The following is a 26,770-nucleotide window of genomic DNA, read 5'->3' as shown; positions in this document are numbered from 1 at the left end:
TGCTTCCTGCCTTAGAATACTGAATTCAAACTTAGAGAACAATTAAAAGAAGTAAAAATGATTTCACCAAAAGGGCACCAAGTATGTTTTAACACATTAGTTTTCAGCAGGTGAACTGAGTACTCTTAGGATTGGTGGCAAGTGCCTTTTACGGGGGTTTCACAGGCTATTCCGTTGTTTCTGAAGTCAAGCTACAGCAAAGTCAGCTTTAACAGCCATCCTAAAACTCTGTACTCAGAAAGCAAAACACATTACTGTGAATTTTCTCCACAATACTGTGTTATAGTGTCAAAAGGATGGATGCCGCTGGGCCAAGTAGGCACCGAATTCTAGACATATATAACTTTAAAAGCCCAAACAGTAAAGCACAGGGCTAAGGGTGTGGGCCAGCTGCAGAGCCCCTGAGGGTGACCCACAATAGCATGGGCCATTCAAAGGCTATGTCATCTAAAAGTTCACCCCAAAAATTCACCGAACAACAGGAGAGGAGGGAGGGGCAACTGCAGTTGGGGACATGATCTATGAGAGAAGAATAAGTAAAAAATAAAAACAAAACAATACAAAGGAGACGCAAGGCCCTGGGATCAATCCTTAGCACAAGAATAACAAACAAACAAATCCCGAACACTGAAAAGCATAAAGGAAGGAAGCTGTTTCCCACTACCATGTAGCCTCTGAGATCATGAGAGACGCCAAACGGGGTCCTCAGAGCAGCATCACAGACGTGAGTCTCGGAAAGTCGCACGTTGGCACAGCCTAGCCCAGGGCACGCACCCCCTCCAGCCGGGCCTGCACCTGCAGTACCCACCTGTGTAAGGCAGCATGCAGTGGCAGGTGTAGCCACTGACGTCATCGAGGCAGGTCCCTTGGTTCAGACACGGGTTCGAGGCACACTCATCTATGTTCACCTGGCAGTTATAGCCTGGAGGAGGAGACACGTGCACATTGAACCGGCAGCCTCTTATAACCCCAGTTACCGACCGGCTCTCCTAGTGGTTGGTGGAAACTAGGGTCGTGGGAGCACCTGCTCATTCATTTTAGTTCGGGTCTCAGATACAGTCAGTCAATGGTTGATCAAAACGATGAGAAGAGTGCCTGAGTTCAGGCCTAATGCACCTCATTATGTAACCGGATTCTCCAAAATGAACTGAGAACTCACTCTGCAGAAAAGCTGGCTGTTCTACCTAACATGGGCTCTTTTTTTTTTTTTTTTTGTTCTTTTTTTTTCGGAGCTGGGGATCGAACCCAGGGCCTTGCGCTTCCTAGGCAAGCGCTCTACCACTGAGCTAAATCCCCAACCCCCTAACATGGGCTCTTAAACGGGAAGGTTCTGATCAGAAAACAGGCAAACTCATAAAGGAAATCCCTGAAGTGTACCCACTCGTCCTCCCGTGTAATCTCTCTTATCAGTAAGCTATGTCCTAAGGCCTTAAAAATACTTCTTCTACTTAAAGGCAAAAAATTTATTCCCACTAAAAGATGGAAAAAAAAAAGTAGCAGAATGGGACTAGGGCAGGACCCAGACACCACCCATCTTTGCACCTCCAATGTGGCCCAACAAGACTCTTAAAAATGGAGAAGCCAGAGCACTGTGAGCAAAAGGGAGCAGGAAGACAGAGGCCTGGGCTCAAAGGTGCTCACAGATCACTGAACAAACAGATTTTGATTTTATAGTTTCATTTTCCATGTGATCGCTGATAAGTTACAGTGAGATTTTTTTTTAAAGTGCTTTTGAATATTCAAGTTTCTTGGCAAATGTAATGTATCAGAACACAAGTATCTGAACAGAGACTTCCTAAACCTGTCTGGTGTCGTCTGGGTATCCTTTCTCTGAAAGACTTGGTATCTGTGCTGGACAGCTATGTTACTGAGATACACACTGAACCTCAGTAAAGAAAATGCCTGTAAGATATGGCTGTGGGCAAGCCTGCAGAGCACTTCTTAACTAGTGACTGATAGCAGAGGGCCCAGCTATCAATTGTGGGTGGTGCCATTCCTGGGCTGGTGGTCCTTGGGTCTACAAGTAAGCAAGCCAAGGAAGCTACGGGAGACAAGGCAGTAAGCAGCATCCTCCACCCTACGTCAGCTCCTGCCCCTCGGTTCCTGTCCCAATTTCCTTCCATGATGGACAGTGCTGCGGAAGTGTGAGCCAAATAAACCCTTCCTCCCCAACTTGCATTTGGTCGTGGTGTCATCATATTAATAGCAACGCTAAGACAACATCGGAAGTGTTTAGGATTTTTAGGGTGCAATAAAGTGAGGATTCTTACAAATAAATAACAAGCTACTTAAAGGATGTCATCACGTCTCTCTCCAATAATCCTACACACAACCGAGAATGGTTTAATGCAATCTGTTAGAGTAATATTGTGCATGAAATAAAGTTTCATGAACTTTCATTTCATGTTGGTGTTCAAAAAGTTCCTGATTTTAGAAGACTCCACATTTGGAGTTAGGGACACTCAACCTGTAATTGAGTAGTTCTAAAACACACCAAAGTGTCAAATAGCCCAAAGCAAGGAGAACTGTAAAATATTTTTGAGATATGTTCCTCTGCTCTCTATTTTTCCAGAAAAACACAGGAAACTAAGTGTCCAGAATAGCTCACGTGTAAGGATTTGCTGGAAAGGCCCTGAGCACAGCACAGGGTCCAATGACAGTTAAGTACAACACCCTCGGCCCACTCCAAGAAGCAACCTGACACTGTATATCAAGCCTTGGCCAGGAAGCTTACAGTTAGACACTGGAATTTAGGGTGTCAGGCAGCGCATATCTTTACCACAGAGCCATCTTGCCAGCCCCTAAGTGAGGTCTTAACTGTTTGTTTTAAGTATTACTGTCCCAATGGTTTATCTCAGGTAGGCTGAAGGCAGAAAGATATCTACTCGTATTTTATTTTGCACATGTCTCGGAAACACGAACTGCTTAGCATACTTACTGTATTAGCAAACTACAGAACGAAAAGAGTCAGAGACCATGATGTGGACCAGTGTACAACAAGGGAAGCAAACAGCAGGTATAATGAGCTGGGCCTTCACCTCACCTTTGAACCCCTTCTTGCATGTACACCTGTAGCCATTCACCAGGTTATTACATGTCCCTCCATTCTGGCACGGGTTAGAAAGACACTCATTTTTGTCCACTTCGCAGTTGATACCAACCCAGCCTGCATCGCAGAGGCACTTATAGCTGCAAGAAGACAGAGGTGTTACTGTGTGGTACAAAGGTACAACTGAGTCTTAAGAGGCACATAAGAGATAGGTGGAAGACAGGTGCATCCTTCCTTTTCTTTTGTCTGGTATTTTGGGGACAGGGTCTCACTCTGTTGCCCAGGCTGTCCTAGAACTCACTATGTGGTCTAGGTTCACCTCGAACTCATGGTAATCTTCCTGATTAAGCCTCCCTAGTACAAAGATTACAGGCGTGAGCTCATTTCTGCGTTTCTGTGGATCTGTACTGGAATCACCGTCACATGGTAAGGACATGAATCCATCTAGCATGTTCAGTTGGAAGACCAGCATATGCTTCCAACTGGCTCACCGGAAGCTGGTGGACTGCCACAGAGCTATGATTTGTCAAACATACTGGGGCAATCAAAGGAAACATGAACACGAACAAAGCTCAGAACCTCTAGTACAAACATCAGAAAATAAGCCACTGAAGCCTGCTGAGGTTGACTAGAGTCTTACAGGTCAGGCTCGCTTTCTTAGGATCAAGATCCTGCCTCAGAGAGCGTGGTATCGAGCAAGACAAGCTGAAGATACCCGAAACACATATAACATCTGACCCCAACATCGCTAGTAGTTACATGTTGTATCAGATCAGTCAGAGAAGGGGAGCTGGGAAGTGGGAGGAGAATGGAGAGAAAGAGTGGAGGAGAGAGAGCCATGGTGGGGTGTCTTGAAGATCATCATGTTCTGGATTGGAAACAAACTTATCTAACATGTTCTCCTTTCTTTGAGTTTGAGACGTGGCAATGCCCACGCTGTGTTATGACAAGAGCATACAGCCGCTCATCGTGTCTAAGACACTCTTGTTCTAAAGCCATCGCATGCCAAACAGCTCTGAGGGCATGCAGGCAGCAAATGGACTACCGCAGGCTCCACAACTGAACAGGGATAGGCTGTAAGGTGTGGGGTTGTCAATCTGTGCCCTCAGATCTCAATCCTGTAATATAAACACAATTGTAGATGCACGGATTCCTGGGCCCTCCGTGGGGTCCTCATTGATTACTTATGTAAAGGAAACAGTCCTTATTTCTCAAGTAAGTTCTCAGCCTGAGAAGATGGGTCAGGTTCTACAGACAAAGCAGTGATTTGGACAACCTAAATATCAGGTCAAGTTCCCAACTGACAGATACGAGCTATTGTGTTAGTGTTTCCTTCAGTTGGCTTTGACCGAGGCCAATTAGTAGCTTCTAGCTAGCACATGCAGGCCCGTTGGAAGCTGTGAGCAATGGCAGCTACTCACCCACTGAGACCTCCAGTACAGTTTCCATGGATGCAGGGACTGCTCAAACACTCGTTCACCTGTGAGTAGCAGCTGGGATGGTGTGGTCCCTCAGGGCACATACACCGGAAACCATTCACGTCATTGATGCACGTCGCACCCTTGCGACAGGGGTTGGAGGCACACTCATCAATGTCTATGTTGCACCTCTGCCCTGTAGAGGGGTCAGGAGCCGGGTTACTCATATTTAAATTCTCAATTCTCAAGGGACGGAGATTTGAACACATAAGAAGACACTGTCCAAAGAGGCAGGCTGTAAGGTTCACGATTCAAGGACTAACATGGAGAAGCACGTCATGCCATGCAACGAAGGCTTGAGGAGCAGTTCCAATTAATAAGGAAGGGAAGTTACTAATGACAGCAGATCAAAGCCACGGCACTCTCAGGTCGACTTCGTCTAGCTTAGAACTTCAGAACTTCACAAGCATTAAGGATGTCACCAGAGACAGCTGCCCCTCCTGGTGCTGCCGTGCGTGCGTGCGTGCGTGCGTGCGTGCGTGCGTGCGTGCGTGCGTGCGTGCGTGCGTGCGTGCATGAGGGTGTGTTGTCTCCCATGTGTTCTATCACTTTTCCTCAGTTGAGTTTTTACATTTCTATCTCTGGTTAATCACAATTAACTGGGATGTGAATGAACTGCTAGTTTAATGTTAAATCGATAAAAAAAAAAAAAAACATAGCTACTTCGGTTTCATTCTTAGAGTAGGGTTAACCCATACTCTACTCTGTGTGTAGTCCGTAAGCAGGCATTTACTGCCCTCCAATAGTTGAGAAAACACTTCAGTGACTCCCAGTCTAGACCAGTGGTTTTCAAACTCTAATGTACAAACATCTCTTTAAAATGTGGTTTCTAGGGCTGGAGAGATGGTCCAGTGGTTAAGAATGTTGACTGCTCATACTGAGGTCCAGAGTTCAGTTGGTAGCACCCATGTTCAATGGATCTCAAGTGCCTGTAACTCCAGCTCAGAAAATCCAATGTCCTTGTCTGATCTTCACAGGCACCACAATAAATAAATAAGTAAATAAAATGTTTTTTTTTAAAGTGACAAATTTCTAGGCCCCACTACCATAGGCTATGACGGCTGGGCCTAACAACCACATTTCAAAGGGCAATACAGGAAGCTGAAGACACCCACGACTGAAGGTCCGCCTGCCGTATAGCCCTCATCACCACTGCCTTATGCTGCACTCAACACTATGGCTAAGCATATGAATGTCTTTCTATATTTCTAGTAGTTGAGAATTAGCCTTCTGAAATGCTTCCAAGTTAAACTTTTCCCTACAGCGCTGGGAGTGAAGTCTAGCGACCATTATGAAGGAATTTATGAACTTCAAGAACATAGTGTTCTAATAGTTCTAATCAGGTTTGAAGGTTTTTTAAATTGATTTAAAAGAGAATAACACTATATTTAGTTCAAAAGGTTCCAAATAAAGGAGACACACCCTTTAAAGGAAGGCATGAGCAGGCTGCTGGCCTCCCATGCACTGTGAACCATCACTAGTGGTTCCTGTGGTAAAGTCCCACAGTCTGGGATAGCTGCCATTTTTCCTCTTCCTCTGTATGTCCTACCTCAGTCTTCCAAGCCACTTCTTCTTCATTCATTCATTCATTCATTCATTCATTCATTCATTTATTTTTTTATTTTATTTTATTTTTTTTGGTACCGGGGAGAAAACTTGGGATCAGCCAGCATCCTTCCCCGGAGCTATGTTCCCAGCCCCTCATCTGCCTTTAAACAATTCTCAAGATAAAGTCTGAAGGCATTTTGTGCGAGTGGGGTCAGGGCTGGAGAGCAGTAGACTATTCCTTTGCCAGTGTGCCTGCGAATTTCTTTTCTGATACCTACGGCAGAGGATGAGAAAGAGTCGGGCTTGTGCCCCTGGGAGGAGTGCACGCGCTCTCTAGCTCACTGGCTTATCAAGCTCCATCTCTGTGGCCATATTTGTTAACTGAGGACAGAACAACTCCATTCATGGTCGGTTAGGAGAATTTAGGAAGACAGTAGATCTGGGGGAGGTTGGGCTTTTTGTTTCTCTTTGGGAAGACTGGTTTGTTTGTTTTACTTTTTGTGTTTTGTTGTTCTTGTTGTTGTGGTTTGGTATTTGGTGCTTGGGTGGAACCCAGGGCCTCATGCACCAGAGGCAAGTGCTCTACTCCACACTCTGTCTTGTGGCCCTGCTGTTGCTGTTCACTTCGGTACTTTTCTTTATGAAGCAAGCTCTTACTGAGTTGCCCAGCTGCCTTGAATTCAGTCCATGGTCCAGGCAGACCTTGGACTTGTGGCCATCCTGCATGAGCTTCCAGAACAGCTAGGATTATGGGAGTCTGCCACTAGGCCTGTAATCCAAACACCAACGCGGCTTTGGAAAATGGAAAGGCGTTTATAGGATCACATGATGTCCAACTTTCTCCCATCTAATCAGAGTATCTGGAGCTCCTGGGAGAACAGAGAACAGCCGTAAAAAGAGAAGAGACAAAGGCCTCCCTTGGACCTTCTAAAGCTCTTATGGAAATGGTCAGGGAAATGATTAAAATAAAATAGAAGGAAAAACCCCAAATACCTCACAGTTATGGCTTATGACTCTTGGACATCTCCAGCAACAGATTTACAAAACAGCCTCTTGGACCAGAAAGCAGTTCCCAAGAAGGGGCACCGCCCAGCAGCCGGAACATTCCATCTCCTGGCTCTGTGGGTTCATGCTACACCTTATGTTTATCTTAGAGTATTTTTAGCCTGTGTGCTCCCCCTTTGACCCTGCTGATTTGCTGAATGTTAAAAACAGACAGAATATGATTCACTGACATTTAAAAAACTAAGTCCGGTGAGAAGTCTTCTGTAAATCCTGAAGGAAACCATAACAGGCTGTCCCTTGGCCATGCAGTGGGAATGAGCCTGCACTCTGAGGTCAGACGCTTGGGGCAGAGCCCTGGTTGCGGGCACTGAGAACATCACTCTCCCTCTCTGCTCTTTGCCCTCTCCTCAGTGCCACAGGGGCAGCAGCAGCTGTGCCAACTAAGTGAGATGGGGTAAGCATCTTGGTTCCTAGCTCAGAGTACACTGTTCATACAAATTAGGCATCCTCTTCCTCTTATGCACTTCAACAGGTCTGTGTATTTAGTTAGCTCCCACCTATCTGGGAGAACAGCTTTCAGGATGCCCAAATTCACCGTGCTGCCTCAGTGGGTCGTGGCACGAAACATTCAGCACACCGGCTTCTCAGTCACCTGGAAGAACCGAGGGCCACCAAAGCCACAGATGCTCCTGGAGCGCCCACATTACCGCTGGCATAGAGAGACTAAGTACCCAGCATCTCTTCACCTGGCTCTGGCTGCCCTTAGGCTCTGCCAAAAGCTCTAAAGTGGGTTGCTCACCTGGGGAGCAGGTAACCAGACGGCAGTTCCTAAGGGTACTATTATAGACATCTGCATGTGTATGGTAATGTCCAGAAAGAGCATGATACACCGTGTAGCCTAACAACGGAACCTTTACCATAATTAGATGTCAGGGAGAGCCTAGGCTTCCTCTGGAGCCTTCACGACAGTTGTCCAGGAACATAAATGACACGGTTGATATTAGCAAGGAAGAAGAGAGCGTGTGGATTGTACTTCACCTATGGGCACATGTGCGAATTCTCTAGAGGGCCAAGCCTAAGGAAGGGTCATATGCAGTATTATCTTCATCTACTTTCTTTTCATGGGCAAAATGATCTTGCTTACTGTAGCCAAACTAGTTGGTGGTCTCCTCAAATTATGCCCTCCCCAAACAGGCTCCCAGAAGAGGCAAGACCCAGGACAAGCAGTCAGTGTTTTCATGCAGGTTTACCTTGGGCACAGCTTTACAGAAGGCAGTGGCTGGAGGGAAACAAAGGTGGCTTTGGAGGCATTAACTCCAGCACAGTGACGGAAAGTTACAGTCTGCTAGGAATTCTCAGGTAGCAAGAAACACGTGACCTGAAACGCTAAGGGAAGTGCTGTGTTTCCACTTAGCAAAGGTCTGGAAACAGGAAACTGGTTCAGAGCAGAACAGAAGCAGATTGCAAACCTTCCAGAGACGACGAGAAACAGGAAAAGGGTGAAAATTTGATTTTTACTTAGGGGCCCCTTTCCCAACTGGATGGGCAAATGGAGGCCCCGTCCAAAGGCAAGAGCATTACCTGTGAATCCCGGAGAGCACACACAACTGTAACGGTTGATGCCGTCCACACAGGCTCCGTGCAGACAAGGGTTGCTGGCACAGTCATCAAAATTAATTTCACAATTAAGGCCTGTAAACAGAGGCAGAGAAATGATTCTGTATCACCACAGGAATGTCGGCACTTCTGCCTGTGGTGCTCCACAGTCAGAAGCCTGAAGGGAACCCAGGCACTCCGAATAGAACAAAGCAGCCCTTCGCCAAGTACAATCCACAGAATCCAGGACTGAGAAGCCAAGAGGACTGGATTACTCATACTTAGCCATGATTTGTCCCTTCTACTCTGTTGTCATGGAAACAGCACAAAGGCAATATAGGTAAAACTGTCAGCATCTCAGCCAGGATCCAGGCTACGGGCCCCAACCAGATGGACACAAATCTACACACCCACAGCCAAACAAACACGTGTCCGCTTCACAGCTTTGGTGAAGACATTAAAATCTGCCGCTGTGGAACTTGCAAACTCTCAGCCCTCGGGTTGAGATAGCATCACAGACAGGAGGAGCAGCCGCAGCCCGAACTGTGAGCTGTCACAGCGGCATCCTACACTTCTAGAATCCCATTTTAACTAAAACAAAACAAATGAAACAAACAAGAAACCACAGTGCATTAGTTAAAGTGCATGTAAGAAAGCTTTGTGGTTCCATAGACTGTTTTGTGGAATATAGACAGGTAAAACTCCTGGACCAAATGCCACCATGCTGGTTCACTCACCAACGTACCATCTGTGATCACACATTTGTTAATAACTACCACCTCTATGCTAGTTCCATAAGCCTTCCCATGTTGATGAGGCTAACCTCGAGGACCATTAATTAATAGGAGACAAGCTTCCATATTCCTGTACACAAGGGCGGGCCTTCTAGCCATCAGCCCCTGATCCATGAAGCCCTAGCATGCCAGCACAGTTTTAGTCCCTGGGGTCATGGTTCAGTTGAACTGGGAATAACACCCAGTCAAGCTGGGCCACAGCATCTACACTGACAGAGCAGCCCATTGGGACTCAGGTCTGCAGCCGTCCCGCCTGTGCTGGGATGTTACTGCTGCTTAGAGTCCATGAGAGGCTTCTCTGCTGTTGCTGAATTGTCTGCTTTGCTGTTTCTTCTAGTTCAAGCCATTTTAGTTTAGTTGAAACTCAAGAGAACTAATTAATTACTTCAAGAGTTTATCATCGTAAAGCACAAATGAGAGAAGGTCCTAAAAGTAACTGAGTCTATCTCGCTTTAAGCATCCAGATAGTGCAAACCACAGGAATGGTTAGCAAGGCTATGATGATTCCTTCCAAATGTCAAACTACTAACAGAGACTGCATGATACATGCACATTGTCTATCCACATTGTCTACTAAGTGGGCTTTCCAGCCAGGCCCGCAGCACAAGCTTCCTTTCCACTAAATACTGACCAGCAACTCCGGATGTTGCCTGCAGCTCTTTGCTCTAACTTTTCAAACTGCTGCAGCGATGGGTTTGGCCTCCCTCTGCATGCTGCCTGCCGCAAACCATGAATATTAACTTCTTGCCTCTGTCCCCCGAAGGAAAGTCTACCTGATACACTCTGGCAAGAGGATATAATCCAAGAGGAAAATAAGTTCTTGCCAACCCACCACTCACCAGGTTTCCAGCATGTTGGTTACAATGAGGGAGACAGCAAGGCTAACACAGCCCCTCCATTCTAAAGACTCCTATTCAACTGCTTGTAAATCTCTCACTTTTCCTTCGTACTGCAATTTCTCATGTCTGGGGACCAGCCCGGAAGCAAATTGCTTTTGGAAGGTTTCACAAAGCTCTATTCAGCCCTTTGAGGGAGTTATCTAAATGTGGGGAGGGGGCCCGCATTCTCAGCTGTGAAGGCATGGGATGTTTTTCGTATGCTTGAGCAATTCAAAAAGGACTTTGTTTTCAAACTTGGCATGTGTGAGGCCCTGGATGAAGACCAGGACCTTTGACAAGTTTGAAGAAATGGATTTGAAGGAACACAATAAAAGCAGGGCAGCTACCCACTCCCCTACCTCTGCCCCTTCCATAGGCCAACTTCCTTAAGTCCAGGATGAGTCCCCAACAAATCACCCTGTGTATCAGGCAGGTCCTCTGCTCAAAAGGGCTCACACTGGTTAATCTTCCACTAAGACATTTCCCTTTGATCTCTCACAGTATCTCTCTGTCTACAGCTATAGCTGTGTCCAAGATCGTTCCTCTCACAGGTAAAATGGAATTCAGGGAAATCTGTGAAATGCCCACTGAAACAGCTCCAGAACTCCCGATAGGAGAGAGAAGGCCCTCGTCCAGCAAGTCGCCTCCCCTCCCGGCTCAGGTGGCCTGCGAAGAGCCCTAGGCATTTTACTTCGCCACTACAAAGGTCTTAACCTTTGCCTGAAATTCCTGAGGCCCCACCAGACACACGGCAGAAAGAAAGTTGTCACCTTAGACCAACAATCCCAGAGGACGGAGTGGCAGACGGAGGGAGGGACTGTCCTACCTGAGGTACCCGGTTGGCAGTTGCACTGGTAGCCGTTCACCAGGTCGATGCAGCGTCCATCATTCAGGCAGGGGCTGCTGTAGCATTCATCAATCTGGTCACTACAGATGGCTCCCATGTACCCGGGGTTGCAGATGCAGGTGTAGGAGTCAATCCCATCCTGGCACTGGCCATGGTGGCAAGGATCCGGGTCACAGTTGTCGATGTTCTCATCACACAGTGTGCCAGTGAATCCTGCAGAAGGAATTTTAGTGAGGAGCCTTTGAAACCAGGAAGCATATGGCGTCTACACATAAAGGCCCTACTAGCTTGCACGTCCCACGTCTGGAGCAATTTTCACAGCTGGCCTTGTCTGTTTGATTTAGAATTCTAGCTTGGGGACCCCATGCTCACAGATTCTTGGTGGCGTTTGTAGAACTGAAATGCCCGGTGCCTGAGCCCGGGGTCTGCTGCCGTCTTCTCACTGCTTCCTGGCCTTCAGGGCAGGAAGGCGCTCCACACTTCCTCCTTGCATGCTGCCTCTGAATATCTTTCCTCCCCACCCAGCACACAGGTACTGACTATGGTTTCACATATTCTCTTACAGATTTGAGTCTGGAGAACAGAGATGGAGTCTCAGAGCCCTTCCAAGAGTCTTATGCTAATTTCTAAATACATACTCATTAAATAAAATGATCCACTTATAAAAAGACAATGAGATATGTAAGCGTGCCACAACTGAGGTATAACTCGATCCATGTCCCATCCCACCTCTTCTTAAAAGGCTCAGGTCTTTCCTCCCTTTTGTTTTTTATACTTATTTTTAATGTATTATGTTTCAGTGGGTGGTATGGGTGTGTACATGCCATAGCAGGCATGAGGAAGCCAGGGGACAAGCTCCCTCCATGAGGCCTGGGAGGGGACTCATGTCTCTAGGCTTGTGAGGTAGGTGCCGTTGCCGCTGAGCAGCTCAGGCCCTCCTGTCCTTTATTTTTTATTTTTTTCTTTTTTCTTTTTTTTTTTTTTTTTTTGGAGCTGGGGATCGAACCCAGGGCCTTGCACTTGCTAGGCAAGCACTCTAACACTGAGCTAAATCCCCAACCCCCTCCTGTCCTTTAAACATGAGATCTAGGACCTAACCTCACTAATGTGAGGTCGTGCACCACAGAAGCAGACTAGAAAGTGTCTGGAGCAGCTCCAACAGGAGGCAGTCACTCTTAAGAGGAAGAGGCCACTCAGCAGAGTCCACACCTACAACAGACATCAGCTCTGCACCCCCGTGGGAACAAAGTATGCTTCCTGAGACCTGAGAGGAATCAGAGGCACAATGCCTAAGCTAAGAGCCTGTTTCTAACTCATGCTGTGACTCTCCTCATGACTTGTTTGTTGTTTGAGTATGTATTTAGATATTAGTAGCATAACGCTCCTGGAAGGGCGCTGAGACTCCATCTCTGGTCTCCAGACTCAGATTTGTAAGACAGAAACCATAGTCAGTACCTATGTGCTGGGTGGGGAGGAAAGATATTCAGAGGCAGCATGTAAGGAGGAAGTGTGGATCGCCTTCCTGCCCTGAAGGCCAGGAAGCAGTGAGAAGACGCAGCAGACCCCGGGCTCAGGCACTACCCACTGAGCAGCTAGTGGAAGACAGTTGCCCTGCTGGCCCTGATGATAGAGCGTCTGTCAAAGGGCTGCGGAGCGTGCTGACACTAACCTGTGGCACACTGGCATTCATAGCCATTCGGGTGATCGATGCACTTGGCCCCATTCAGGCAGGGAGTACTGGAGCAGTCGTCAATGTCGATCTGGCACACTGGTCCTGTGAAACCTGGAAGAGGCACCAAGGTGACAGACACATCAGAGACTGACCCCATCTTCCTTTACTGGAACAGTGGGTTGAATCACTAGCAGAGCAAATGCCATGGGGTCACCAAGGCAAAGCTTGGAGGTCAGAGGCACTGGGGTTCCACACCCAATGCTCTGCACCATCTCCAGGGGAAGCAAGAAGAACTGAGACACTACGGAAAGGTGGAGTCTCAAGCTAGTAACTGTAGCCCCAGACTGCAAGGACCTTCACTCTGGAGATTGAGTAGAAAAGCCACTGTCCACAGCAGTAGGCTGGCATGCCTTCAACATCAGCACAGGCAGAGACCTCGGAAAAATCTGACGTTTGTTGCCGGCCTGGACTTAATGGAACAAATGTCTTGGGATTTAGAAATATGACTCACGAGGAAAAAATAAAATCTTGCACTTCTGTGAGGTGTGAGCACTCTGAAATATATACACAGACAGGGAGGTCAGGGGCCATTCAAGAACAGACTTGGACTTCGGGCCACAAGAGACTTGGAAGACATACTGGCTAAAACAGTTCCCCACCTCAGCATACACAAAGTCTCTTCCCAAGTAGCCGCTTTAACGACTTCCTCATGCTTGGCCCACACACATTCACTCCACCCCTCCCCCCTTCCTGTGGTCAGCTGGCTTGGTGTTTTGGAAGAACACAGGGGCAGGTGGCTGGCACTTACCAGGGGGACACAGACACTGGAAGCGATTGACTTTGTCCACACACTGCCCATTGTTTACACACGGGTTGCTCTGGCATTCATTCACCTCCAGTTCACAATGCACACCTTTGAAACCTGAACAAATGGACCACACATGCAGTTCAGACAGAAATAAAGGGACATTCTAGCCAAGAAAGCACAAATGTGCAGAGATAGCTCAAAACCTTTGCAAGCATGAGCAGTTCCTCACAGAAAAAGAGTCTTCACATGATAGAGTAGTCCCAGTAGTGGACAAAATGTAGATGCCGTAAGACATTTTTTCCGAGGTGAAGGGGCAGGGATGGGATGGATGTGAAATACCCCTCCCAGGGTCGTGTGCCTGAACACCTGGTCCCAGTTGGTGCAGCGTGAGGAGGAGAGGAACCCTGTGGGAGACGCAGCCTCGCTGGGAGAGCAGCAATAATTAGCTTTGTTTTTCTTTCTGTTATCTCTGCCTCTCAACCCACCAAAATCTGAGGAGCTGCCACCACACGCCCTGCCCCATGTCTTCCTCTGCCAGGATGGACTGACTTGTCTATGGTACTTTAATTGGTTCTGTCAGGTATAGCACCACAGTGACAAGAAAAGTGACCAGTGCAAGGGTTAACCCCTGGACACAGCATGTAAACAAGGACTCCCCATATTCTGTGGCCAACTTCTAATTTCTGGAGGCCCCCCCCCACTCTCTTCCTAAGGCCAACTGAAGTGGTGCAACTTGAGGTGCAGATCAGGATTAGGAGGAGCTCCCTCTGAGGTTAGCATGCTGGCTTCCATCATTAACAGAAAAGCTGACCTGTGCTGTTATGTCATTCTGTCTTTGTCCACTGAGGAGTCAGTCACCCGAGGACATAACTAAGGTAGGGTCTCATTCTGGGCAAGCAGAATTAAGTGTGCATTAAGTGTGGCCAACGTCTAATTCTATAAGTGAGATGGGATGGCACATGTAATCCATCAGGGCATCAGGAAACTGAAGGTTTAGACGGTTTTAGCGAGTAATGGCTTCTGAGGCTTCCCACTATGTGAATCTGGAGGGTGACAGGGTGCTCTGGTTTGATCTGGTCTGCTTTGCTCTATATCCCAGTTGTCTCTTCTTTCTCTGCAGTGTTGAGGCTTGGAGAGGGTTCAGGACTCAGCTCTGTTCAATCAGCAGGGGAAGCACATGCTGGCATAGCTGTAGTGCAGGGAGTGGGTAGTCCTGTACACGGCTGGCCATCGCTGCTTACCCGGCATGCAGAGACAGGTGAAGCCTCCAATCTTATCCAGGCAGGTGGCGTCGTTCTGACAGGGGTCTGAGTGACACTCGTTGATGTCCATCTCACAGCGAGGCCCTGCGTAGCCCTTCAGACACTCGCAGTGGAAGGCGCCATCTGTATTCACACACTTTCCTGCATGCTCACAAGGGTTACTGTTGGCTGTAACACATAAGAACCAGTTACCAGGACCCTTGCCAGAGTTTCCACAAATGGGGATAATGGAGGGCAGTCTGAAGTCTACCATGCAAGGGCCCCATTTTCAATTAAACAAGATCACTCTGTTTTCAGGTTTGCTTGTTAATTTATAGGAAGAAATGACAGGAGCGATCTCCAAATTTGTGCTGTTTTTTTAAATCCTTATGGAGGTAGGACTTTATATTAATATTATTTCTTTTTAGCTATGTGTATGTATGTATGTCTGAAGCCAGAAGATGTGGTCACAGTCCCTGGATCTGGAGTTGCAAGGAATTGTGTGCTGCCTGATGTGGGTCCTGGGAATTGAACTTGGGTCTTCTGCAAACATAGTACATAATTAACAGCTGAGCTGTCACCTTAGCTCAGGAGCTTCTATTAAGAATCAAGTCTAGGGGTTGGGGATTTAGCTCAGTGGTAGAGTGCTTGCCTAGCAAGCGCAAGGCCCTGGGTTCGGTCCCCAGCTCCGAAAAAAAGAAAAAAAGAAAAAAAAAAAAAGAATCAAGTCTAGACCTGCCATTGCACTTAATTCCCAGAACGCATGCACAGGAAAGGTCGACTGTAAATTATGTGCATAGAACAGGAAAAAGGAATCAAGGTTTGGGTGTAACAGCTGCTAAAGTACAAAACACTCCCACTGAAACACTGCTGAGCAGACACAGCGCCCAGGTCCAGGAGAGAGGCCAGGCACTCACCCATAGCACACTCATCCACGTCTTCTGTGCAGTCAGCGCCCTTGTAGCCCTGTGGGCAGGTGCAAATGTACTGCCCATTCAGGGGGTTGGTATCACACAGCGCCCCCTTGTGACAAGGGTTGCTGATACAGGCATCATCCAGATGACACAGGAGCCCTGTTTCAGGATAGAGCAAGAGAACATACACACAAAATCTCTCTTAGAGAAATGCTTTTTCTTTGTCAAAAGCAGGAGAGGCAAACTTAATATCAAGATCTGGAGGCAATATTCCCTTCATCTGATCCTACACTAGGGACATGCCGCAGCCCTCAGCTGCTGCTCACAACCTGGGCTCAGGCTGGAGTTCTATGCTAGAGCTCTCAGGCAGGGTGTGTATCTGCAGAGGAAAGCAGGAAAAAGACGATATCCTGTGGAGAGTACCAGCATTTGCAAACAAAAACAGTTGATGCCCAGTTAAATCTGAAATTCTGGTAAGTGTTCTTGTAAATATGCTTCCAGTGTTTTATCCGGCATCCTCCTCCTCCAGTGTCACATTCCCTAGTGACTATGGGCTCACTGGCCATCTTACTAGCCTCGGAACTCAGCATCACCTGTCTATTCTCCAGCGCCCAAGAAATCGTATCAGCACATTCCTGGATCGGGTGCCAGGGGACGGGAGATGAGGCTCTGCCAAGTGCCCAGGAATGAGGAAGTGCAGGAGGGAGGAGGCAGTACTATTGGGCTTCCTGTTCTGCAGGGTACTGGTAGGAACCTGATTTTCCAGTCTAGCTTACACCAAGCTAGAAGTGTGGCTTTGGGAAAGGCAGAAACACAAAGACGTCTCAAGACGGCCAGGTAAGGTTTTCTTGACTGAGGTGTCTTCTAATAGGTTTGCCTGAACAGTGCTCTGCTACTCCTAAAACTAGATGCTGTCCAGAAACAAGGTCAACGGTGCCCGCTAAAGAGTTCTTCCAAGGGACTCCAAGTCTCTTAGGAAGAGGAACACAGGGGAAACACTCTTCTGAATAAATGGGTATTTCATCCTAAATCGACTCTGAGTCCATGGATTGGCCATCTAGTGTGGATTTCTGGGCTGCTTCTCTGGCTAGAGTCGTGAGGAATTCTCCTGGAGCTGAATGTCTAGGGAAGATGACTTCACTACAGACTGCATTCCAGAATGGTCCTGCGTGATCTCCCCAGACCGCAAGGCGGGTGCCATGTGGAAGAGAAGGCCAGAGTGTGTATGCTCACAGCCTCCGGCCTCCTCCACCTCCAGCCCGGTTGTTCTGTTGGCCTTACCTGCCTTTCCCTCTGGACAAAGGCAGGAGAAGGAGGCCACACGGTCAATACAGGTGGAGCCTGGCGTGCAGGAAGCGAAGGCACAGTCATCGATGTTCTCGCTGCAGTCATCCCCACTCCAGCCGTTCACGCACACGCAGCCGTAGCCTCCGTTGCGGTTGGTGCAAGTGCCTCCATTCTGACAAGCATTGGGCTGCAGCAGACACTCATCCACGTCTTCTGTGCAGAACTGCCCTTTTGGGGGGAAGATGCTGGGTTAGGACCCGTAGGTCATAAATGATTTGGACCCTAACGGCCCTTGATTGAGCTGCCTGAGGCTGATGTAAATGGACCCCACAGCATTCTCTTACGAGATTTAAGGTGACCCCGAGTTATCCAAATGACAGTAACCAGAAGACAAATGGCCTTTCTAGCAGCTCTGACAGCATGGAAACTTATCCAGCTAGCCAAGTAAAGGCAAACTCTGCAGGTGCCTTGTCTTAGCTCAATTCTTGGCCCAAGAAATAGAAGGCAGGGTGGGGAGATGGCTCTGCAACCAGAGCGCTCACCGGCCGCTCTTCGCAGAGACCAGGGTTTGATTCCCAGCACCCAGACTGGCTTCCTGACTCCTAACAGTTTTAAAAGTTAGGATGAACAAGAATATAGGGAAAAGATTTAAAACAAAGCCCCAGTAAAGTATAGATGTGAAAGAAAAAGCCAAGAAGAATGAGAATAGAAAAGTGTCTCACCCCAAGGGGCACGGTCCACCCAACTCTCTCACCCCAAGGGGCACGGCCCACCCAAGTGTCTCCCCCTAGGGCACGGTCCACCCAGTGCAGCAGAAGCTGAATGAGACCCACTGTGCTGTCTGACAGACTAAAGGACCCCTGGTGCGCATGCGTCACACAGATGTTCTATGAGTTGCCAGCTACCATGGGAGGGACCCTGGGCACAGAACAAGGAAATGTTTTGTATTCCTTACAACTCGAGTTCATGACCCACAAAAGCAGTTTAGTCTCAGGCCACCTGGATTATAAAACAAATTAATACACTGGTCTTCTTGGAACTATTTTAAAACCAGTTTTTGCTTCAAAGGCTACCAAAATTAGATTATCTGAAGTCTCTAAATCATAACAAATTCTAAAACCAAACAACAACAGAATCACTCATCCCCCTTTGTACATAAATAAACAAACAACCTCAATGGTCAACTGAGGGGGGCACTCTGATTAGGAATCTACCTACGGAAAAAAAATCACAGAATGTTTCAATTTTAAAAATACACATGCCTTAATCCCAGCACTTGGGAGGCAGAGGCTGGTGGATCCACAAAGCAAGTCCAGGACAGCCAGGGCTATACAGAGAAACCCTGTCTCCAAAGCTAATTTTTAATTTACTAGATTAATTTTAATTAATTAAAAATACTAAAGCTACCCAAAGTCCCCGGAATACCTCCCAAGTCAGATAACTGCAGAAGGCACACCCTGTGCCCGGCTGTGGCACCTTCACTTCAGGCTTGTGCTATGAGCTTGACCCAACCTGTCTGACCTACCACACTTCAGCCTAGTCTGGCCTTCATCCCCTGTACTACAGAGTCAATATAACTGTCACACTCACTTGGTCAGGAGTATGTACTCCTCTCCTGCTACCTTGCTGCAAACAATCTGTCTGGGGCTTCTTGTGTCTTTCCAGCATAGACCATTCATCACCTTGCTGACAGGATGGATGTGGATATTTGGGGTCTGTCCTAAGACCTTCCTGCTCCTCCCCTTGCTTCACCTGCAGGGCCTCTGAGACAGCACTTAGACTACACATGATCTGGCCCTACTGCTGGATGCAGGATGGGCATCTGATCCAAGTTACATCACTGTATCTCTTTCCATAACTGGACTGAAAACACCATGCCGCAGCATGGAGAGACTGGCTAAGGCAGGAAAGGACTATGGTGACGCGAACGTGCAGAGTGAAGTATAACACCATCACGGCACTCAGACTGCTGGCTCCTGTCCCCTGAGTCAGCTGACTGTGAGCCCTCCAGCAGCACACAGTTCTCAGAAAGCTCTCTGTGTGCAGCAAGTTTCCTGATTTGAAAGAAGCTCTACCAATTGTATCAAAAGTATCAATGACTCCAGACAGACTAATGGAGAAGGGGAGGGAGTAAGGGAGCCAATGAGTGGAAGAGAAAAGCGATGGATGGATGGATGGATGGATGGATGGATGGATGGACGGACGGACGGACGGATAACAGGGTGAACGGAGTGAATGAGTGAGGTGGTAAGCAAAGTGGTGAAAGGCTGAATGAGTGAATAACTAAGGAAGAAAGGGAAGGAGGAAGTGGTGAAGGGAGGGGGAGGAGTAAAGGGGAGAAGGCGAGAGCAACAGGGTGAAGGCAGAAGAACTCAGAGCGCAAATACCCACCCCAGGGTAGATGATGTCATTCGGTCCCAAACATTTGCTCCCTTTTGCTTCTAGCAAAAATGAGACTTCAAAGAGTGACAGCTGTGTTATTAGGATTCGGGCAGGGCTAGGAAATTAATACATGACCACGGAGTAGGTAAAGAGCTGTGTAAACTGGGTAATTGCTGAGTCTAACCCATTACACTTACACTAAACAGACAGCTGTGCTGCCCCTGAACCACGCTGACATGTGGAATGCAGGCATGGTCCATGTCACCATTCTTTAGTGAGGCAGCCTAAATCTGGGCATGAGACACTGTATGTTTAAAAATATATTTTATACATGCTATTGTAAGAGAGACTGGGAAGAAAGAAAAAGTAGGTAAAATAATATTTCCTTGGAAAAGAAACCTGACACTCCTGGGAAGCAATACTAATAGCTGGATTGTCTACAATGAAGCAGACATTGTGAGCTGTCACCAAAACCATGTCATTTATAACTGAACAACAACAGGCTCAGAGGAGCCACTGCAGGCAGCGAGCAGGGGCAGGAAGGCTGGGATTGTAACTGGTCCACCTTGCACTAAACTTAACATAGACTTGTGGTGTGAGTCCGACCATAGCAGACTAGCTCTACACGCCGTATCTTCCCAAGGGCAGTGGCATGGGAGGTAGGGAGGTGAAGACCAAGACCATGAGTCACTCTGCTGGATTAGGGGAAGCTTACAGCTGCACAGCACTCCCTGAAATGGAAACGTGCTTGAGGGGTGGCACTCACGTCTCTTCAGTGGACTCTATCTGAATATCCATTTGATACTGCTAGCTGGACATGAAATCTGGATGTCTAAGGGCACACACCAGCTTACAAGTGATTTTCTGCAAACCAGGTTGCTTTTTTTCTAAGGTTGTAGAACAAGAACTTCCTAGGCTCCTTTCTGATAGTTTTCTCCCCTCCTTCATACAAGTCTGTCACCAAGTTCTATGATCAAAAATGCTGACAACAGTAGCTGGGATAGTTACTACAATCTCTTGCTCCGAAATTTCCAAAAGAATGTCTCCTAGGATACTGTACTTCATGTCCACATCTGCATTGAGTAAGAGAAAACCCAGGCAGAAGCCCACGGTGAGAGAAAGTGAGGCTCATCAGCGAGGAAGCTTCCCAAGTTCAGTGAGTGCTGACACCAAAGCCTCTATCAGACCAACTCCGAACCAGATCCCTTCCCCCAGCCCAGGCCCTTTTGTGGCAGGCAGTACTGGGGATCGAACCCAGGACCTTGCACATGCTAAACAAATGCTCTATCAGTCAGCGACATCTTCAGCACTGGTCCCTGCCCCCAGCTCCTATAGAACGGTGAGATTCCCAGCTGTCTGAGATAAAGACCTAGTAAAGCAGCAGAGCAGAGAGGTCATGAAATTAGGAGGGAAAATGTTGGCATTTGCAGGAACACTGGGTGTACACTCTCTGGTCATTTAGCTTTTCCCACTCCCCACAACAACAAAGCGCTTGCCTTTGTGGGAGGAAGGAGGCTTACTTCAGAAGGAAGACACAACACAGGCAGGTTCAAAAGACAGCAAATGAATGGCAATGTACTCTCCCGATGGGGATTTAAAAGGCTGGAGATGGTTTACGACTTCAAATTTGAATATGACCTCTGGACCCACGTAACAGGTGAAGAACAGTTGGGGAAAGACAAGATTGGCAGTAAAGGGGATGAAGTCAAGTGAAGACAGGTGACGCTTAGCAGGAAGAGAGGGACCACACCGAGTCAGGAGCTACCTAGCAATCAAAGTGTGCAGTGGGAAGGGAGACTTGTGCTGCTGCCCAGCCCCAGTCTTGGCAACACTGTCATCTGGGTCAACACAAACTATGCTGTGAGCTCCCCAGCAGACTGCAGAGCGAGGCGAGGCGGGTCTTCGGAGGACAATGATCACAATGATCACCACGGTAATTTTCACTTGGAGATGCTGCAGGCTGCCTCCACTTAACCCTGGGACAAGAGCAACGGGCTGCTCAGGCCGTCTCCACTTCCCTCGGGGGGAAGGAAAAGAGCAGGGCTTGTCGTTCTAACATGGCCACAGAGGCCCCGACTCATCTGCTCCGAGATGTCACTCGCCAGTCTGCGGCTGGAGACTTTAAACACTGACACCAGCTGAAGCTACTGGAAACGTCCTCACTTGTCCCGGTGCATGTATTCACACAAGCCTCGCCCTCCTCAGACATCTCTGACCAACAGCAGCTTCCAGCAGCTCCTCAAATGCTGGGTTCTGTCCTATGGCAGGGGCTCTGCACCTCCTATGCTCTCTACCCCTTCCAATCCACAGGGTCAGCTACTCACCATCCCTCAGACCTTGCTCCTGACTCAACCACATCTCCACATGCCCATCTCCCCGTGATTCACCACTGCCACCATCCCAATCATCTGTCCTGGCACCTGGTAAAGCTGAACTTTGTCCCACAGACCCTCATCTCTCCTCCCATTAGACTACAGGTTTCACAAGGAGAGGGTCTGGTCTACCATTTCCTTCAGAATGTATGCCACGTACACCTGGGCTTTGTGGAAAAGGACTTCAGACAGCAACATACCTGATTGTGTTCTAGATGTCCAGAGAAGTATGCTGACCTGCCCAACTGAGAACAGCTCTTTACAGAAGGACTGGAAACACTGATTCAAAGTGGAAAGATGTGCCTCACAAGGGGACTGTCTGACTGCTACAGAAGTTAATTCCAGAATGGGGAAGGAATCTGAGATGACTGCTGAGGGGCAGGAGGACTGAGAAGCTTGGAAGAGTTGAAGGGAGCTCGGTGGTGCTGCAGGGAAAGGCCCCACCACCACCCACCAGTAGTGAATCAGGCCCTGTGCTGGTTTGCAGGAGTTGGGCCATCTTACTGCTCTAGCCAAATGAGCCATGACCCAGTAACCACAGGCACCATTTGCAGCTGTAACAGGCCAGGGTTCAAGGAACTCATACTTTTCAACGCACCACTCAAAAACCATCACTCTGACTTGCAGTTACCAGGGATGGGATGAGGAGAGGGGAGGCCACTTAGGGAGACAGAGAACGGCCTGCCGAGCCTTGAGCTCTAAAGATGCTGTCCCCAGCCCCCCATCTGTGGACTTCAAGATCTTCAGGGAATATATTTCATCGCATCAGCAAGCACATTAAGAGTCAACACAAATTTTGACAACAATCCTCACACAAGAAACATAAAGTTTAGTTTGACTGTTCCTGACCCTGTTCCCTTCCTTTCTATGGTAAATTCAAGACTACGTCACCTCTAACACATCCTTTCAGCCCACAATCACCAAGCCCTCGAGTTCCAGAGTTTCTATCTTCAGGCCTCAGAGAGCGTTTCTCCAGCTTTAGTCTACAGACTTTCTCTCTAGATAATTTCTCAAGTTAAGGAGCAGAGGAAAAGCCAGGCTACTGTACAGGCCTAGAGGACTCACAGTGGTGGAACTAGTTGTTTACAGTGTGCATGCAACCTGAAGAAGTGCAAGCCCTTGCTCCCTGGGAGGGTGGGAGTGGCTAAGGTATGGAGGGAGAAGGGAAGTTAACAGAACTAATTCCACACTTCTCCTTCAGGACTCCTCAAAAACCTTCTTTCCTGCATCATGACCAATGCGATTTTCTAGAGGGCTTCCAGAATGATCATAACCTATAAACTGGATTGAGACACCTACTTCTCTGAGCCCTCTGATGGCATCTCTGGTGGGATATGATCCTAGCACTTGTGTTTTCTGCACCAGCTCTTCCACTTCTTTGCCCAAGCCTCCCAGTGGTCGCAGTGCTTCACCTTGACACCAGGACGAGTAGTGTCAATGCCTGGGAACATTCTACCCTGCCCTCCCCACATAACTCTTACAGTCTACTTCTGAGCTGTCATCTTCCCCCAGACACCTTTTGTACCTAAACAAAATTAATTTTCCTCACTAACAGATCTCTTTCACACCCTCTACTAATCCTGTCAGGCATTCCCTACAGATCAGATTTTATACAAAGTCAGATTATTATTTCCCACTATTGTTTACTTCAGACCAGAAACCTTATAGAGAAATAAATGGTGACAACCATTACCTCATTGCTGAATCCCCAGAGCTCAGCATAGAGCCCAGATAATAATTCCCAGGAATGCTTATGTATTAAGTGATTTGTCTGTCTTCTTTTTTATCATAATTTCAATAGAGTAAGAGCCTTGCTCCCCATCAGCACTGGAGGGTGTCTGTTCTGTTCACTCCCCAGTCTCCTTTTGTCCTTATCTATACACTGGTCAGCTCAGGAACTCCTCATCCAGTCCCTTGCCCTGTTTGTTAAACAGCTTCTCAGTGAGACACCAAGTTCCCCTTGCCTCTGTTCTAATCTACTACACTAGATCCAAGAGCATCCATGTTGTGATGACTTTTTTCTTCTTAACTGAAGCCTATCCTGTCCCTAAAGCCATCTTTCAAGATAGCGGCCTCCTGCAGTCCTCCTCTGTGTAAGGGTGCATGGAGAGAGGCCCAGTCTTCCAATTACTGGCCTCCAATGATAAAAAACGTGCAATTAAATTGTTTCTAGGTGCCGGACATCTCTGTATGTTCTTTCCATTTATTGCCAAACATCATCTTTCCAAGTGGTGAGCGCAATTTACAAAAGTTCTCAGCAAAGAATCCAGGGGGTTAATGGCATCAGAGACCACCAGAAAATCTAATGTCCCTATTCATTCATTGCCTCACACCCCCATCCCCACCACACACACAGACCGTGTCACATCTGGACTATCTGTACTGGGACTATCCATGAACAAAGCAGCCCTGGCTTCTACCCTGTAGACTTTGAGGAAAAGCGTGGGTATGCCCACACAAACAACGATAATACAGGGTGCCAAGTATTTTACTGGGTACCTGTTCCCTCAGGAGAACAGAGAGCAAGAGAACAAAACCGGGAAGTGAAGCCGAGCGACATACGGCAGAGCAGGCTGTTAAGCGTGTGTGTGGGTGGAGGGGAGGGGTGGAGGTCATGTCTGGCAGCATGGTGTGATGTACGCAGGTCTGAGTGACGAGGGAGCATGGCTCATTTGAGGTAACAGAAAGGAAGGGGTGCAGCTGAATTACAAGGCGTGCACAGGTAGTGGGCAGATGCGGCGAGCGCGGGTTCCATGCAGAGAACGAGGGGCCTCACCAAAGCACTGAAGCTGTGTTTCAGAGAGCCTGCCCTACACTCCACCTCACCCCTCCAGGTCAACAGCAACTTAAACAACAGAGGCCTCGCAGGCCGCTGTGGCCACTATAGCAACAGGAGAGTCTGCGGTGCATCTGGGGCAAACTCCGGATGCAACGGCACCAAAGTACAGCCGGGCTCAGCCTCTGTGGGGAGCTGAGGCAGAGCTGGCATTCAGGAGGCGGCCCCTGGCACAGAGGCCTCTCCAGAGAGGAAGGCGGTGCCAAGCTTCAGTCTCCCCACCGGAAGGCCCAGCATTGGCTCCATCCCCACTTCTGTAGGTTCCTCCCTTCTAAGCCAATGGACACAGGAGAGCCCTTTCCTCACAGGGAGGCTCAGGGTGAGGGGATCCAAACAGCCCAGAATTTCTCTATTTACAGACAAGCAGCTACTCTGCAGAATGAGCATGGGACTATTAACAGGCTCTGCAATGTAAAGTGTGGAGTGTGCCACATGCGATTGGGTAAAGAGCACGCTGGAAAGACACCCATTGCCAGGAACGAGTACACTGAGAACGATCTCAAGACACTGGCTAACTCGGGTTCTAAAACAACACAGAACAGCAGGGCCAGTGGAAGGGGCTGAGAAGCAGCCAGAACAGGAAGGATGGAGATAACTGTGAATCACAAGAAAACAGGAATGCACTACAAATAAAACTCAGGGCCACGGGCTGGGAAGGACGGAAGACAAGAAACTATAAACTGGGGTTACAAGAGGAGAGTTTGAGATGTTCTCACAAGAGGCAAAGGAAAAGGAAAAGGGAGAGGAGTTGATCTCTGTGGGAGGGAAAGATGACCTTTAAGGGCTTACAAAGAGAACAGCGAGAACAGCAATGCTGACCATCAAGGAGGAAGAAACATGTCTGATGCTACACCCCCACCCAGGACTCATCAGCGCCTAAAGTCTCCACTTAAGTTGGTGAACCAAGAAGTCCATACTAGCAAAATGCTCTCATACATGAAGACTGAGCCAAGAGAGCTCCCAGCTCCCAATGGCTCCCAGAGTGCACCACTGCACCTCCTGAAAAAACATCACATCATGCACAGCTACTTAATTGACTGAAAACTCAGCCAAAATGAGGAAGGCACACACGCACGCTCTCACACACACTCGCTCACACACACTGGCTCACACACACACTCATACACATGCATGCTCGCGCACATACACACACACACACTCATACACACGCACGCACACACACACATAATACTCATACACACGCTCGCATGCGCGCACACACACACACACATACAGACAGATAGCTGTAGCATAACTGACTAGCTTCACCAACGTTGTACTAACAGCCGAGATGTTAAGAAGATGCACTAAGATTTCAAAGGTCCTAACTATACTATAAGGTGAACTCTTAAACCCAGATTACAAATGGAAAACCCACGGAGGACAGCAAAGGTAATCAGAGCCAGGAGACACTCTTCACCCCTGCAAGAGCTGCTCCATCAAGAAGACAGCCAATAGCAAACACTGAGTAGAATGTGGAGAACGAGGGGAAAGGGGACTCCTGCACCCTGTTGACAGGAATGCCTCTCAGTATGGAAGCTACTCACAGTCTGAAACTAGAACTACCAGGAGCTGGAGAGATGGCTCAGCAGTTAAGAGCACTGGCTGCTCTTCCAGAGAAACTGGGTTCAAGTCCCCGCACCCACATGGTGGCTCACAACCACCTGTAACTCTAGTTCCAGGGTGTCCAATGCTTTCTTGTAGCCTCCGTGGGTACTGCATGCACATGGAACATACACATACATACAAGCAAAGCACCCATACACATAAAAATTAAAGAAAAAATGGAACTACCATGTGATCCAACAACCCCATACAGGGAAATGAAACCAGTATATCATGAAGACATCTGTTTCCAAGTTTACTAAAGTACTGTTCACAACAGTCAAGAGACAGAGATGACAGAAGTTTCTATCAACTGATAATGCACACAAAAATGTGTGATGTGCACATCACAGGCTGAGTCAGTCATGTACGGAATACATGTGATCAGGGCTGCAGAGACAGCAGGTGTTAAACTCACACACTGGTCTCCCAGAACACCTGCGTTCAAGTCCCAGCAC

At 48.0% G+C, this 26,770-nt stretch overlaps 1 protein-coding gene across 1 annotated transcript in view; it reads right to left on the bottom strand.

Moving 5' to 3' along the window:
* Positions 1-26,770, bottom strand: part of Notch2 (notch receptor 2) — a 133,488-nt gene that overhangs the window by 34,263 nt on the left and 72,455 nt on the right. Inside the window, exons 6-15 of the mRNA NM_024358.2 lie at positions 17,112-17,345; positions 15,834-15,989; positions 14,917-15,105; positions 13,676-13,789; positions 12,865-12,978; positions 11,175-11,408; positions 8,662-8,772; positions 4,471-4,663; positions 3,044-3,189; positions 809-922 (exon numbers count right to left, since the gene is read on the bottom strand). Of these exons, the coding sequence (NP_077334.2) occupies positions 809-922; positions 3,044-3,189; positions 4,471-4,663; positions 8,662-8,772; positions 11,175-11,408; positions 12,865-12,978; positions 13,676-13,789; positions 14,917-15,105; positions 15,834-15,989; positions 17,112-17,345 (1,605 nt within the window). The remainder of the gene's footprint in view (positions 1-808; positions 923-3,043; positions 3,190-4,470; positions 4,664-8,661; positions 8,773-11,174; positions 11,409-12,864; positions 12,979-13,675; positions 13,790-14,916; positions 15,106-15,833; positions 15,990-17,111; positions 17,346-26,770) is intronic.

This window comes from Rattus norvegicus, chromosome 2 (genome assembly GCF_036323735.1).
Source record: "Rattus norvegicus strain BN/NHsdMcwi chromosome 2, GRCr8, whole genome shotgun sequence".
Lineage (NCBI taxonomy): Eukaryota > Metazoa > Chordata > Mammalia > Rodentia > Muridae > Rattus > Rattus norvegicus.
The sequence above is the reverse complement of the archived record's forward strand: the minus strand, read 5'-3'. Positions and strand labels throughout refer to the sequence as shown.